Raw genomic sequence first — 14,244 nt, forward strand, 5'->3', positions numbered from 1 at the left:
CCTCGCCTGGCGGAGGTGGGTGCCGGGGCTGGCCCGGCCTGGCGGGGGCTCTCCGGGAGGGCGTTGCGGGGCTGCCGGCCCCTCGCTGGAGGAGGGAAGGAGGCGGCGGTTGCGGCCTGGGGGTGGCGGCGCTGGGAGCGGGGCTGGGGGCTCTGCGTGGCGGGCGGGGCTGAGGCCTCTTCCCCCGCCTCTCCCCGCTGCGGCCGCGGTTACTCCCGGCGTTACGGGGGGGAAAGGCTGTGGGGGGCCGGGGGGGGAAACTTTTCGGTGCTGCTGTGGGGCTGCGAGTGGCGGGGAGCGGCCGGGGCCATGGCAAGGCCGTGCGGCGGCGGCCGTGAGAGCGGGAAACCTGCGGAGCCTTGCGCTGAGGGAAGGTTTTTCCTTTGAATCTCTTGCAGTGTAAGCGCTGATGCGTTGTGGTTTTATAAGCTGCCGGCTGTGAGGTTTGGAGCCTTTCCAGCCCCTGTGCTGCCTGGCAGCGCTGCAGGCTGTGTGTGTGCGGTGACACGCTTGGCTTGGTGTGCCAGTCGGGATCCCCCTCGGAAGGTGTCTGCAGCTCCGAACTCTGCTGGCACCGTGAGCAGAATTACAGGGACATCTCCCCGCACACAAGTCCGTTGGAGTGGCCCCAGGCAGGCAGTGTGCCCGTTTCCCCCAGCACATCCCAGGGAATGACGGTGCTGTGTGACCGACACAGTGTGCAGACAGACGGACAGTCGCACCTTGTCTGGGACCTGTGTTAGTGGTGGGACCTGACTTCTCGGAGTGCGGGGCTCGCAGGAATGCTTTGAATTCCAGCTTGGCTCGCAGAGCTTCGTGTTGGCCTTTGGCCCCTTGGGTAAGAAAGCCCAGAGTGAGGGCGTAATCTTGAGCAATCACACTCTAAAATAAGCTCGTATTTCAGACAAAATATAAACTGCCAGTTGCCTAACAGCTATGTCTCCTGCCAAGGTCTGGTAAGAGTTTTGCCCCGGGACTTGTGCAGCTGATGAATAACACTCCTGGACCGGCACAGCACAGGTATGTTGCTTTCCAGTAGCAGCTTATTCCCAGCTCAGTGTTTGTTCGAGCTTTGGCAGTATTTCAGGCCAAGTTGTTCCTGGTTTTCATGTAGTGTCTGGCAAAAATAAGACCTGTAGATCAAACTAAACGTTGCCGCCTCGTTTATGTATCGCTTTACCTCGTTTGCATCTTGTGAAGTTTGTCTGGCTTCACGAAGTCCTGGATCCGCCTTTTACAAGCTGGGTGGGAAGGCTGAGCTGTTAACTGTTCTGACCCCAAAGTGCTGGTGTCCTTCAGGTTCTTTGCTGGGGGGAACAAAAATATTACGGCTGCTTAACAGGCAAGGCTTTTCCGGAGCAAAAGGGCTTTGAACCAGCCCTGCTCTGTCTGCTGCTTTAATGAACACCGGGTGTTCCCCGTCAGTGTTTAGAGACAAAATGTGTCTGCATGGCTGTAGCACAGACATGGGAATGTAGTATTAGAGACCATTGACTCATCCTGGCCAAAGCTTCAAAACTGCAGGAGGCCACGTGGTAGGTGTCCAGCTGCTGGGGTGCTTGCTGCCACAGTCTGGGAGTCTACGAGCCCAGGGAGTTGCTGTCGTAGTCTGCGAGCCCAAGGAGTTAAACTTAATCCAGAGCAAAAGCTGCCAAGCCACGTCTGTAACATCACAGGAAAAAGCAACTGGAGAGTGAAGGGCAGACAAAAATGCTAATGTTTTGAAATAAAATGCACTTTTTAAAGATTATTTTGAAATCTACCTGTCTACTATCAACACTGGATCAATTTACTTCCATTTCCTATAGCAAATTTTCACTGCCCAGATTCTGAGATGCACAAAAATCATTAAATTTTGGATGAATAAATGAATTGCTGATCTGTAAAACAACTGAAAAAATCACTAAAAAGCAGTTCTTTAACTTGCACTCTGGCATGAGGTCTTCTCATTTTCTGGTGTCCCCTTAAGAGCTAAAAGTATCTGCTAGTCTTCAGAATTTTTCTGGACTCTGTCACGTATTCAGCTACTTTGTGTTACACTTATAATACCAATTATTTATCAGGTCCTGCGGAGATAACCATGAAGTTTGGGTTACTCTTGCAATGAACTTTTATTCTAAATGGCCGCTATAATGGGATGATGGAGAAGCGGATGCAGAACAATATGATTGTTTGGTGTGGGTTTTTTTTTTAATTCTCTCTTCCTTGTCAGACACGGGTTTTAGCAAGGTTGTGGTATATGTGTAAGGGTTTTTCCCTGGTAAACAGTTGCTTTGCATTGGAAGAAGAATGGCTGGTCTCGTTTCATCATGATGTGAACCCCACTGCAGAGCCTCTCCCAGCTATCAGGAACTTGCTGTGTAAATTTTGAGTAGGATAAAGAAAGCTTTCTCCTTAGAGAAACTGCAGCTCTCAGTTTCAGATTGACTTGTCTTGTATGAGAGACTTCAGAAGCTTTATGGCATGTGATCAGAAAGCAAAAAAAGGGCTGTATTTTATCTCGCAGGATGGAACCGAATTTGGATAAGGAGGACTTTTTCAGACCATCCTGTATTGCTGGTGCTGAGCCACTTCAGAGAACGGCACCAGGAAGCGTGGAAGATTTTAAAACAGATCTCTCTCCTGATGTGTCTTTGGTTTCTTCAAGCTCAAACACGAGGCAGGTAAGAAAGCTTTAATGTTTGCATTGTTTGGATATTTTTTAATGAGCTTAGTCTTTTCATCAGTAAGAATAATCAGAATTTTACAGAGAAGAGGAAAAGCATCTTCAGTGTGTTTTTAATTTGGAGGAGATAGATAGGATTGGACTGAGTTGTGTGGCACTGCACTGATACTTGATTGGGAGCATCAGCCTTCTGTGAATGAGGCTAATTGCCAGCTTGGAGCAGCTTAATCATAGAATGGTTACAAATATCCTAAACTGCCAGGTGACAGTCACTGCCAGAGTTTACATAAACATAGAGTGTATTGCTTTGTAAGGCTGTAATAATTTCAGCCAGGTGTGTGTGACTTCTTTTTTTCCTCCAAGTATCTAGAGGGAGGAGGGGGGAGTTAAGAAAATGTGTTCTAGATGTCAGAATGGGAAAAGTGTGTAAGTCCAGACTCATATTTGGGGTTTTTATCATTATTGTAAAGGTCATATACATCTTATATGCCTTGTCTTCAAATAAGGAATAGTATTTGAGTCTGTTTCAGTTATTACAGGCAGAGCATAAATAATTAAAACATATTTGAGTCCTTCCAAGTATTTCTGTCTTGTCTCAGGTTTCTGAGTTGATCAGTAATATCCTAGGAGACCTTGTCTCCTGATGTGCTGTTTCTGTACTGTTAAAGCTCAATATCCTTTCTGGTCAGAAGGTGTCATTCCTTAATTATTTTTCAAAGCATTTTAACAAATAAGGTGATTTGATTTACGCGGGAACAATTTCTCCTACAATGAAATGGCAGTTCTAGAGGCTGTAATGCTGATTTTATACTCAGAAGTAGTAGAGGGACAATGAGTCTTGTGCCGTGTGAAGTTGATCTTTATTGCAGCGACATTGTCTTCTAAGTGATCTTCTGTTGGGTAGATCAGAACTAAAGCCCACTGCCAGTGTTTTCAGTCAGCATTAATCTGGGGCGATGATGGGGTGCTCTGTCCTAATAAAGAACAGGTAAATAACAGAACCCAACATTCCCAAAGTGTACAGTCCCCCACGCCTGACTAGTTTGGGCTGTATTGTGTGGGTTTTCAAGAATTTTTCATTCGTGTCTTTTCAGACTCCGGGGACTTTTTCATGGTTTCTGTTTTTCTAGGACTTAACGATGTGATCAGAACTGTCAGGGCAGAATGTTGCCTGCGGGGTGCCGTGGTTTCCTCTCCTGTTATTCCCAGTATTGCCAACACAGCCTTTCCTTTCTGGCAGTACATGGCAGTCTGTGTTCAGTCCATGGCAAGGGACTGCAGTGCAGGATGCAACAGCTTCTTGGGGCTGTTCGTTGTTTGCCAGTGACTGTTACCTTGTTCGTGGGAGGTTGAATTACAAGCGGCATTACAATAAACAAGAAGTTATGAGTAGATGAGGAGAAACCAATGTAATCCAGCTGTCCTTTAACTTAATATGTTCCTTGGTTCCTAGCTGGGTGTTTGAGTGCAACCAGGTGTTACAGAGGCTCTGCCTTGGGCAGCGCAGCGAGCGCTGTGACTGCTGACAGCCCAATACTTGGCCAAGCGAAGGAGGTAGAGGAGCACTTCTTTCTGTGCTGATGGGTCCATGCACCTTTAGAGAGCTCAGGGCTCTCCCTTTTCCAGTGGGAAGCAACTCTCTGTATTTCAGTATGGATGTGTCTGTGCTGCCAGATGAGCAGCAAAGTGAGCAATATTGCTGATGGTCTGTGGATTTCTGCCTTGTGGCTGAATATTGATAGGATGTAAACACGGAGCTTTTTTCTCTAGCTTGGGCACCTGATCATTTATCCTCTGGGGTTACTGGTGCTTAGTAAGGACGGAATGCAAATAGTCTCGCCACCTGCGGGGATGCTGGTAGCTCTGCTCCTTTGGACAATTTACTCTCTGTCAGGATACTTGAAAGAAATGAGTGATTTTGAGGTTGTTCCCCTCTTCCAGTCTGTGCAAATAACCTCAAAGGAAGCAAAAGTGGCTTTGGAACAGCAGAGCTCCAAAGCTGTTGGACTTGTAAAGATTTGAATTCAGACAGGTTTCTGCTGGGCTTTATTCTTAAAGAGATCCCTGTTGAGCAGTCCAGAAATCCACTTCAGTGCCTGGAATTCTAAAGCTGTTCAGTCCAATGAGAGTTACGGGGATTGGATTTTGTGTAAGCATACCTTTTTCCTGGTGTCTTTAGTTCTGAAATGAATGCAAGAATGTGAGAAAACTGAGCATAGGCTAGGAATTGGAACTAGAAAGGATCGCAGTGCATTTTTTATTTGTAGTGGAAAGAATTAAGCCTCTCCCTAGTGGTATGCTGGGTTATAATCCAGTGGTGTGGCTGTTGTGGGCTGGAATCTGTCCGTTACCGTGGTTTTTATCCGAGTTAGTTAACTGGAATTCTCCAGTGTGGAAGGCAGGTGGCAGCAGAATTCTTCACGACTTCACCCCAAAAGCACAGGCGTATGTTCTATCTAGCTCTAGCAGTCTCTAAGGGCTTCAGAAAAACCATCATGTATGTGTCCCTGTAGTTTTGCCACTAAATTCATAAGCTGAAGTATTGTTCTTATAGCAACAGTTTTCGAAGTTGGCACCTACTTCAGCAGAGAGAGGTTTGGGTGGGTGTTTTATGTGTGTAAAGCTTAAACCTGGAAGTTTTGGTTACACACGAATTTAACTATTTCAGGAATCGCTCTATGGAATCCCAGCTTTATATGACATATGCTCTTGACAAAACATTAAAAACCCAACCCAAATCTCACCTGGTTTTTAATCCATGTTTCTTCTCTTAAGCATACTGGTTTTGGTAGACGAGTTGCACTTCTTTGCAGTTCTGTGCCTAAAAAACCCAAACAACCAAAACTGAGAGTGGGAATGGAGTGTGTGTGCATTAACCTCTGTCTGTAGGGATTTGTTTTACTTCTTTTTTTTTAAAGAGTTCAGCAGAAGGAAGTTTTCCTTCTCTTCCTAAAACCTAGGCTTTATTTCAACTGTGATACAGCCTGTTCACTTAATTTCTTAAGTGAACAAGTGTTCTACATTTCCCTCTGTTTCTGAGAGGTGACCTAGGAAGCCCTAAGATACGGAATCCTGAATTAGCAAAACACCAATAAGAAAAAATTTCCAGACTCTCTAGATTCACCAGGTTAAGAATAATGTGTAAACTACACCTGGAGTTCCCCAAACCATCCTGAGGATAGACTGGGGGAGTGCTGTGCTCAGAGACCTCTAGGGAAGTGCAACAGGTCTGTCTTGGAAGTGCCAGTAGAGGATTAAAAAGTACTGAAGACTTTATTCTTTGTTTTCTGGGTAGGTTTTAGCTATGGACACATCTGTTCTTGTCCAGGACCAGTCGTTTGGCCAGAAATCAGCAACAACATCCTCACTACTTAGTCACACTAAAATGCCCATCTCAAGGAAAAGAGTTACTGCCCCATGGGACAGGAGCTTAGAAGATGTTGTTTTGCTGATCAGGGATATCAATTAAACTCAGACACCAGAGTGAAAAGAGCAGGTGTATTTTACTAGAAATAACTAAATAATATAACAGAATAATACAGAAAACATACAGTAAGAAAAGACAGAGCAGCGCGCTTAAACAAATAGGAAAATCCAGGGTAATGCATCAAATCATTACTACCTGAGAGAGAGAGTAGTGGTTAAGAAAGACCCATCACCACTTGCATACGTTACCATCATCCAGCCCCGCAGGCGCTGGGCAGCCCCGGTTACAGCGAGGATTTGGAGAACCTTTCCCTGCAAGTGGGAAATCCTACGCGGGGCGTCCACCCGTAGGTGAGGCTTCCAAAGTCGCTGTGAGCGGGCCCAGCCTTATATACCTGAAATCAGTAAGCCAGAAGAGCTGGCACCTTTGTTTTGAGCGGAAATATCTGGAGTCAGTCTCACGTTAGATTTTCCAGAGCCTGGCCAGGGCTCAGGGAAAAAACTAAGGGATTTTTCCCAGCTTATCTAGGTGATTTATGAGCAAGGTCACACACCGGGTCACAGGGCCAGACAACTGTCTCTGTGGCCCTGTTACCTTGTTTACACACACAAAGAAGGATACATGTTTTGTGATGTTTAAGTCACATTTTCTATACATATCTCACTACTGACTACATACGGAGTTAGTAATTTCGGTTCAAGACTTATTGTTCAGGTTTCAATATTCCCACCTGTTACATCCGGACAGGTGGTTTGTTATAATTTTAGTACAATACCTATTGATACAACGTTTGTCAATTATAAAACATACAGGATTCATCTATAGGTCAACTCTGGCTTGGGATTATTGTCCAAGCCTGAGCACTTCATTCGGTCCTTTGACCTATAGGTGAATCATGGCTCTCAGACCATCTCTATGGTTAGTGACATTAGTTTCCGTTCATCAGTTGATGATGTTTTGTCAGGCGTGTCCCGATCCAATATCAGGGAGGGTTCTTAAACGATCTCAGTAGTGATCTTAAGACACAAAGGAGGTTAGATACCATGCAGCCTTGTAAACTCTATTTCCTGTAACAAGCAATAATAGCGACAGGACAGAGGGAAGAAGAAAGAAAAAGTCAGAATACCTAAGCAAGCAAACAGAAGAGATGCAGCAAAATCAGTTACCACCACGAATCCAGTGATGTCCTGTTGGCTTAGTCAGCTCCGAGCCCTGAGACAGGAGTACGCAGTCTTTTTATTGTCCAAGTCCCCACAATTTCTCCAAAGAGTCCGCCCATTTCCACGGAGCTCATTGTCATACGTGCCGCCCCGTGCTCCTCCAGGTGCGCATGTCCAGGTGTTCTCAGTGGTCGTGCTGGAGGAGGGGTGTCGGCCTGTGGCGTCTTCAGCTTCCGCACGCCTTCCTCACCCTGATTTCTTCTCCACCTGGCTCGTGCGCAAGCGCAGCTTGGCAGGCGCTGCCAAGGATGATGTCGTTCTGGCTTCAGGCAGATATAGTGGTTTCTTCGGGGACAATTCATCTCCTTCAGAGCGTACTCCTTCACAGGACAGGTTGTTGAGGCCAGGTAGTGGTAGTGGTGCAGCAGCAATGTCGAGGCAACACAGTCTCTCACACTGCCCCATGGCTTGACATTGCTGTCCTCGCGGTGGCACAGAGGATAGAGATATAAAGAGAGAGAGAAAGAAAGGACAGAAATAGCGTGCAACATGACAACTAACGATATTTCTGGCTAATATATAACTAATAACATCTTTAACAGATATATAAATTTTCCGTTAATAAACATATAACTAAACAATATCTTTAACAAATACGAACATCTTCAGTTAACAAGCATACAGCTAACAACATCTCTAACAAACATGTCACGCTTAAAATTAACTAACTCTACAAAACCAAAACATTCTACAAACCGATTTTAAGGTTGCAAGGAATCAGTAGAAGAACACAACGGCAGTTTACATGATTGACATTCACAGGGACAAAAAAGATGTATTATAAGAACAAATAAGTGATTATCAAGGCTAAGGCTATAAAGTGAATTGAAATTATTACTAACATATTATCCATTATTTTTCCGTGGTTCTGGTAATACATCACTGAGTGTTTGTGGCTCTGGTAGCCCACGCAGTCTGTTGCCCTGCTCTGCCGAAGTTGGGGTCAGCATACGCAGCAGGAAAATCACTTTCCACGCCCCTTTATCCTAAAGCGCATGTGTCATCTGGGCCTAGAAACTTCTATCCCAGATTTAAACAAAGGTAAATGAGCGATAACACTACAAATAACAAATAAAACAATATTAACACTGACAATGGTTAACAACATCCTAACCAAACATATAATAAAGGTAACAGTAACAATAACAATGTCAATTAACAATATTTTAACCAAACATATTTAATCAAAATGTGTCCTAGGTTGGGCCTAAGGATGTGCTCCTGGTCCTTGGGGACTGGGGGAAGAAGGTGGTTGTCTGCATGAACAAGTACAATTACAGGATGTTTTACATGGACACTTATAAGACCAACACATACATATCACAAGGGAAAATATTCTGGTTGTTGCTGTCAATTGTGGAGCTGAAGATGGTCTGGCTGCTGGAGCTGGGGTCTGCCTTTGCAGCAGGAAAATGAATTTCCATGCCCCCAGCCCAGAGTGCATGTGTGGTTTAGGCCTTGATACCTCCACCTCGCCTTCATGGGCTCAGTAATGACCTTTTAAAGCCCAGGCCCCGTTAGCAAAGGGACCTTGCCCTGGTTTGGTGTCTGTTGGTTGCTCATAATACTGGTAACAGAATGACTTAAACCCACAAATTCGTTTTCCTCCCATTCTTGGTTAACACTTAGGAAGCCGGTGCTTCCCACAGAGCCAAGGGAGAGGGGAACAGTCACCCAAAGCAATTTTTGCAATGACAGACAATACATCCTAGAAATATTAATAAGACAGTGAATATCAACACTATACAAAAATTTAAATTCACGTAAGGATCCCCCGTCGTGACTCAGGATATCTTTCTCCAGGGGGTTTACCTGCAAGAAAAAGGAAAGAAAAGCTTCTCGGTTCATTTTGAGAACCGGAAGTGGGTTATAATTAGAAAGATGGGATAATCCACCTTGTATTAATTTTGTGCTCCTTTCCATGAGCATCTTTGGCTTTCCAGGTGTACTTGTTTATTGGGGTATCCAATACCAATGGTACTGCTCCCACCGTGGGGAGTTCGACTAAGACAGGTTGTCCTGGAAGAGGAGATGGATTTCTGGGGCGGTCAGGGCCATGTGGGGCTGGCTTGATGCCCGCAATGCCACTGAATTCCCAGGAACTTCACTGTCTCAGACGGTCCTTGGATTTTTGCAGAGTTAATTTCCCAACCCTTCTGTTTCATAGGATCTACCACTAATTCAAGAACTTGTTGTATTTCCTCCTCATCATTTCCTTGAGTCAAAATATCATCTATATAGTGACTTAATTGTGTGTGAGGAGGCAGCTGTATTTCATCTAAGTGTTCAGCTACAATTCTATAACAGATAGTGGGGCTGTGCAACCACCCTTGTGAAAGCAAATGCTTTTCTGCAATTGGGATAGTAAAAAATGCACTAGTTAAATCTGTTACAGCGTACCCAGTTCCTGGATGTTTCTGAACTTCTTCTATTAAAGTGACAGTGTCTGGCACAGCTGCTGCAAGTGGTGCAGTATGTTTGTTTAGATCTCTAAAATCCACTGTCATTCTCTAGGATCCATCACTTTTCTTGACAGGCCACACCGGACTGCCACCTCAAAACTTCTACATCTAATAAATCTCTAATTGTCTGTGATATCTCTTCATGTCCTCCCAGAATTCTATACTGCCTCATCGTAACTAACTTAGTTGCAGCCAGGATCTGCTCAGGAGGCATTTTTTTACTTTGCTGACCGTAACAGGTCTGGTACTAATACAGGGTTTAACTCCAAATTGATACTGACTATCAGAAAGATTTAAAGTTAGTCTTTTTAGAATGTCTATATTAATTTTATATTCAGGAATGGGGACAATCATGACTGAATATAATAATTTTTGGAGGTTTCCTGTTTTCATTTCCATTTGTGTTTGTACAGTTTTAATTTATTTTCCTCCCAGACCTGTAATAATTATAGGTTGTCTTTTAGATTTCCTGGGATTCCCATATATTAAGGAGGTCTCTGCTCCAGTCTCACGAGGACATTTACAGTTTGTGGGGACTGGTTGTTCTAAATAAAAAACAAACAAATAACAACAAAAGGAAAAAAAAACCAAAAAAACTTTAAGTTCTACATGGGGCCATCGGTCCTTTTGCACCCACCGCCCTGGAGCTTGGCTATTAATTCATATGTGTTGATTATAATATTGATTCCCCTCCCTTGCCTCCTGCAAAGGGTACAAGTCAGAAAATGCTGCCCAATCCTCTTTCACCCCCGGAACCAGTGATCCACTCACGGGGGGCCCTCCGTGGGCAGATGGAAGGTCCCGTTGAGGTTCAAGAAGGGGTGCCGTAGGCTGAGTTGTCCCTGGATTCTTAGTTTTAGCACTCTGCACTCTCTTGCTAGGTTTATTCAGCCCTCTCTGTGTATATATTCGCCACGGCTCGTTAGTTGGAACACCATAAATTTTTTCATGAGACATGCTGTCTTTTAACAAAGCCGTAAACATTTCCTTACGAGAAATCCTGTTTTCACTGCCTTTAGGGCTGTCTCGAGTATCTCGATTCCCTGCACTCCCTCGGGGGCCCCACTCTTCAAGGTCACGTAACTGTTGCACTTTTTCAATTCCTTCATCGAGGGGATCCCCCATTTCATTAATGCAAAGGGGCATAATTACATTTTTATATGCCAGTGGAACGGTTTGAATCACTCTGTTTCTCATAGTGCCCGACAAAGGATGCCACACCATAAAGTCAGCGTCTCCTACAAAAACAGCTGCTTTCATCCCTTCCTCTTTCATCTGCTGTCTACAATCTCGCAAAGTATACCACTGCCGGTCAGATGCCGGCCAATCATTCTCTGGAGGATATTTGGTATTACATCCCAGAGCAGCCAGTGCTAACAAATTAATATCCTGATCATTGTTTTGAAATGTATCCTGCACAAAAGCATTTGAACTTAAAATCAAAAACTTTTTAGAATCTCCTGCGTCTAGGGTTACCCCTGCCACTCCCTGATCCTGCAAACGCACCGTCCAAGAGAGCAAGGATTCCCCCGGTCTCTGCTTAAATCTTTCAATTATATCATTTACTTCATACTGTGTATGATCCTCTATCATATCCTTCCTCACAGCTTGCCCACTATTAGGATCTCTACCAGGATCCCACTGCACACCCGCTTCTGCAATCACCGCATGCACTTTCTTACACTTTCTCCTTTTCCTGTACTTACACTGTGCTACTCGCACTGCAGCTTTCTCCGCCACTGTCTGATAAGTATCCAGCTTATCAGCAAACAACTTATTCTGGCATTGCAACATCACTATTTGACTCTGCAAATCACATCTCTGTCGCTCCATCTGGGAGCGCTCTAACAACAGCCTCTCTTCACTCTGGTGCTGTTTTATACATGCAGTTAATGAAATCCACCCTCGTTTACTTAAATTTGTAGTTTCTTTTCCTTTTTCAATAGGTACCTTTTCATACAATTTAAAACATCCAATAGTTACTTTAAATAATGGCATTTTTGTCGTATCCCACTTCTGACCCCAATTTATGTTTTGCTGATCAGGGATACCAATTAAACTCAGACACCAGAGTGAAAAGAGCAGGTGTATTTACTAGAAATAACTAAATAATATATCAGAATAATACAGAAAACATACAGTAAGAAAAGACAGAGCAGCGCGCTTAAACAAATAGGAAAATCCAGGGTAATGCATCAAATCATTACTACCTGAGAGAGAGAGTAGTGGTTAAGAAAGACCCATCACCACTTGCATACGTTACCATCATCCAGCCCCGCAGGCGCTGGGCAGCCCCGGTTACAGCGAGGATTTGGAGAACCTTTCCCTGCAAGTGGGAAATCCTACGCGGGGCGTCCACCCGTAGGTGAGGCTTCCAAAGTCGCTGTGAGCGGGCCCAGCCTTATATACCTGAAATCAGTAAGCCAGAAGAGCTGGCACCTTTGTTTTGAGCGGAAATATCTGGAGTCAGTCTCACGTTAGATTTTCCAGAGCCTGGCCAGGGCTCAGGGAAAAAACTAAGGGATTTTTCCCAGCTTATCTAGGTGATTTATGAGCAAGGTCACACACCGGGTCACAGGGCCCGACAACTGTCTCTGTGGCCCTGTTACCTTGTTTACACACACAAAGAAGGATACATGTTTTGTGATGTTTAAGTCACATTTTCTATACATATCTCACTACTGACTACATACGGAGTTAGTAATTTCGGTTCAAGACTTATTGTTCAGGTTTCAATATTCCCACCTGTTACATCCGGACAGGTGGTTTGTTATAATTTTAGTACAATACCTATTGATACAACGTTTGTCAATTATAAAACATACAGGATTCATCTATAGGTCAACTCTGGCTTGGGATTATTGTCCAAGCCTGAGCACTTCAGATGTGATCGAAGATGACAATGACGGGGAGGAACAGCATATGTCAAGAGAAGAAGCAGTGCAGAAATACCTAGAAAATACAGTTCTTATTGGGAAAAAAGAGTACATGGTATGTGCCAGGGCTGTGTTAAGAATTAGCGTAGCACGGAGTCTTGAAGCAAGGTATTATTCTGGTTTTCCCCATCTCCCACCTTTTTCTTTTTTTTTTTTTTTTTTTCCTGATCACCCTTATTCTATCTAAATCCAGCATTAAGAACTAAAAGTGGGATTACTCATGGTGTGGTGCCTGTTGTGGGCAAACTCTATAATGTGTCTAAATACAGACTAAGCAGTAAGAATTGCAGATTGGGCTTTCTCTCCCTTTGGAGCCCATGGTCAATGCACAGCAAGTATTACCTGCTTTTAGCAATACAGACTGTTCCTCTGTATTCTCTGCACAAGGAAACGCTGAAAACTGTTCCTTAAGCAAATGTAGTCGCTTCTAGGGAAGACGAGGAGGGAACGGAGGACTAGAAACTGGTTTGTGGAGGTTTCATTAATATTGCCCCCAAAATGAGCCTCTGGAAAACAAGAGCCAAATCCTGTGGAGCTTAAGCCTGTTTAAGACAACTTCAGCAATTCTGGTCATCAGATGGATGTTCTTTACAAATGCCTGCTCTGTGCAAACTTATAAACTGCTGCGTTAGGACCAAAGAGATCTTCTGAGCTCCTCACAAATCTTCTGTTTATGAATCAGCTAATGAAAGAAGTGGAAGGGCTTTTGTCAGGTGGACGAGTAAAGTGGTGTTGTAGTGTTTGAGGAATGAGGAAAATCTCACTTCTGGGAAACCATTTCTTTATGAAAAACTTAATCCTAATGGTAATTCCAGATGCTGCTGAGTCTCACAGAAGAGTCGAAGAACAAACTTCTTGCTGAAAAGAAGAAGAAGTTACTGCTGGAGCTACAAATTCGTGCAGAGGTGACGCAGGAATTTGCCCAATATTTTGCTGAGCAGGAAATATATTTCAAGTAAGTTAGCTTTGAGTGGTTTTTAATGTTACTGATTAAAAAAAAAGAAATTCAATTCACTTATTTCTTAAATCTGTCCCTTGGCTATAAGAGGCCACACTCTTCTGCCAGACTTCCTGCCTCTGGTAATAGATCAGTTTGTGTTTGGACTATGAGTTCAGGAAAAATACTGTGTAGGAAAGGCTTTGATCTGGGGGGGATGGAGGGGGGGGTGTAATCTGTCAGCAGTGTTCCTGCAGAGCTCTCCCTGACAGAGGAGCTTTGATAGGATGTCTGTAGAAAGAGTGACACTTGCAAATCCTTTGGTTCCTGCAGCCTTAGTGGTACTTCGGATGGGTGTTCTGGCTCCAGAAGCTTAGAAACAATGCTTGTAGTTAAGTGTCAGCCATAACCTGTGTGTGTATGTCTCCCCCTCATTCTTCAGGAGTGTGTGTGCAGGAAATACACTTCTGCTTTGGTGTAGCAACACCATTTGTGTATTGTTCTATTGTGCCAGAATAAAGAAAAACCCATCTTTGTTTATAGCAGCTGTACTAATAACTTCTTAGCAGCTCCTGCTAGCTAGCTTGTATCTGACTT

The 14,244-nt window shown here is 44.1% G+C and overlaps 1 protein-coding gene and 1 long non-coding RNA gene across 6 annotated transcripts in view; one reads left to right on the top strand and one right to left on the bottom strand.

Moving 5' to 3' along the window:
- Positions 1-6,151: 6,151 nt before the first annotated feature.
- LOC141936005 (uncharacterized) overlaps positions 6,152-14,244 on the bottom strand; it is a 136,662-nt gene continuing 128,569 nt past the window's right edge. The window contains exon 2 of the long non-coding RNA XR_012626686.1: positions 6,152-8,332. This is a non-coding gene — a long non-coding RNA (uncharacterized LOC141936005). The remainder of the gene's footprint in view (positions 8,333-14,244) is intronic.
- The window catches only part of LOC141936002 (kinesin-like protein KIF20B), a 45,892-nt gene continuing 43,980 nt past the window's right edge, over positions 12,333-14,244 (top strand). For all 5 annotated transcript variants that reach the window (XR_012626683.1, XR_012626682.1, XM_074852734.1 and 2 more), the window contains exon 1: positions 12,333-13,665. Coding sequence is in view for 3 of the 5 variants with exons in the window: in XM_074852734.1 (XP_074708835.1) it covers positions 13,526-13,665 (140 nt within the window). In the remaining 2 variants the exon portion in view is untranslated. The remainder of the gene's footprint in view (positions 13,666-14,244) is intronic.

This window comes from Strix uralensis, chromosome 30 (assembly GCF_047716275.1).
Source record: "Strix uralensis isolate ZFMK-TIS-50842 chromosome 30, bStrUra1, whole genome shotgun sequence".
NCBI classification, from domain to species: Eukaryota; Metazoa; Chordata; class Aves; order Strigiformes; family Strigidae; genus Strix; species Strix uralensis.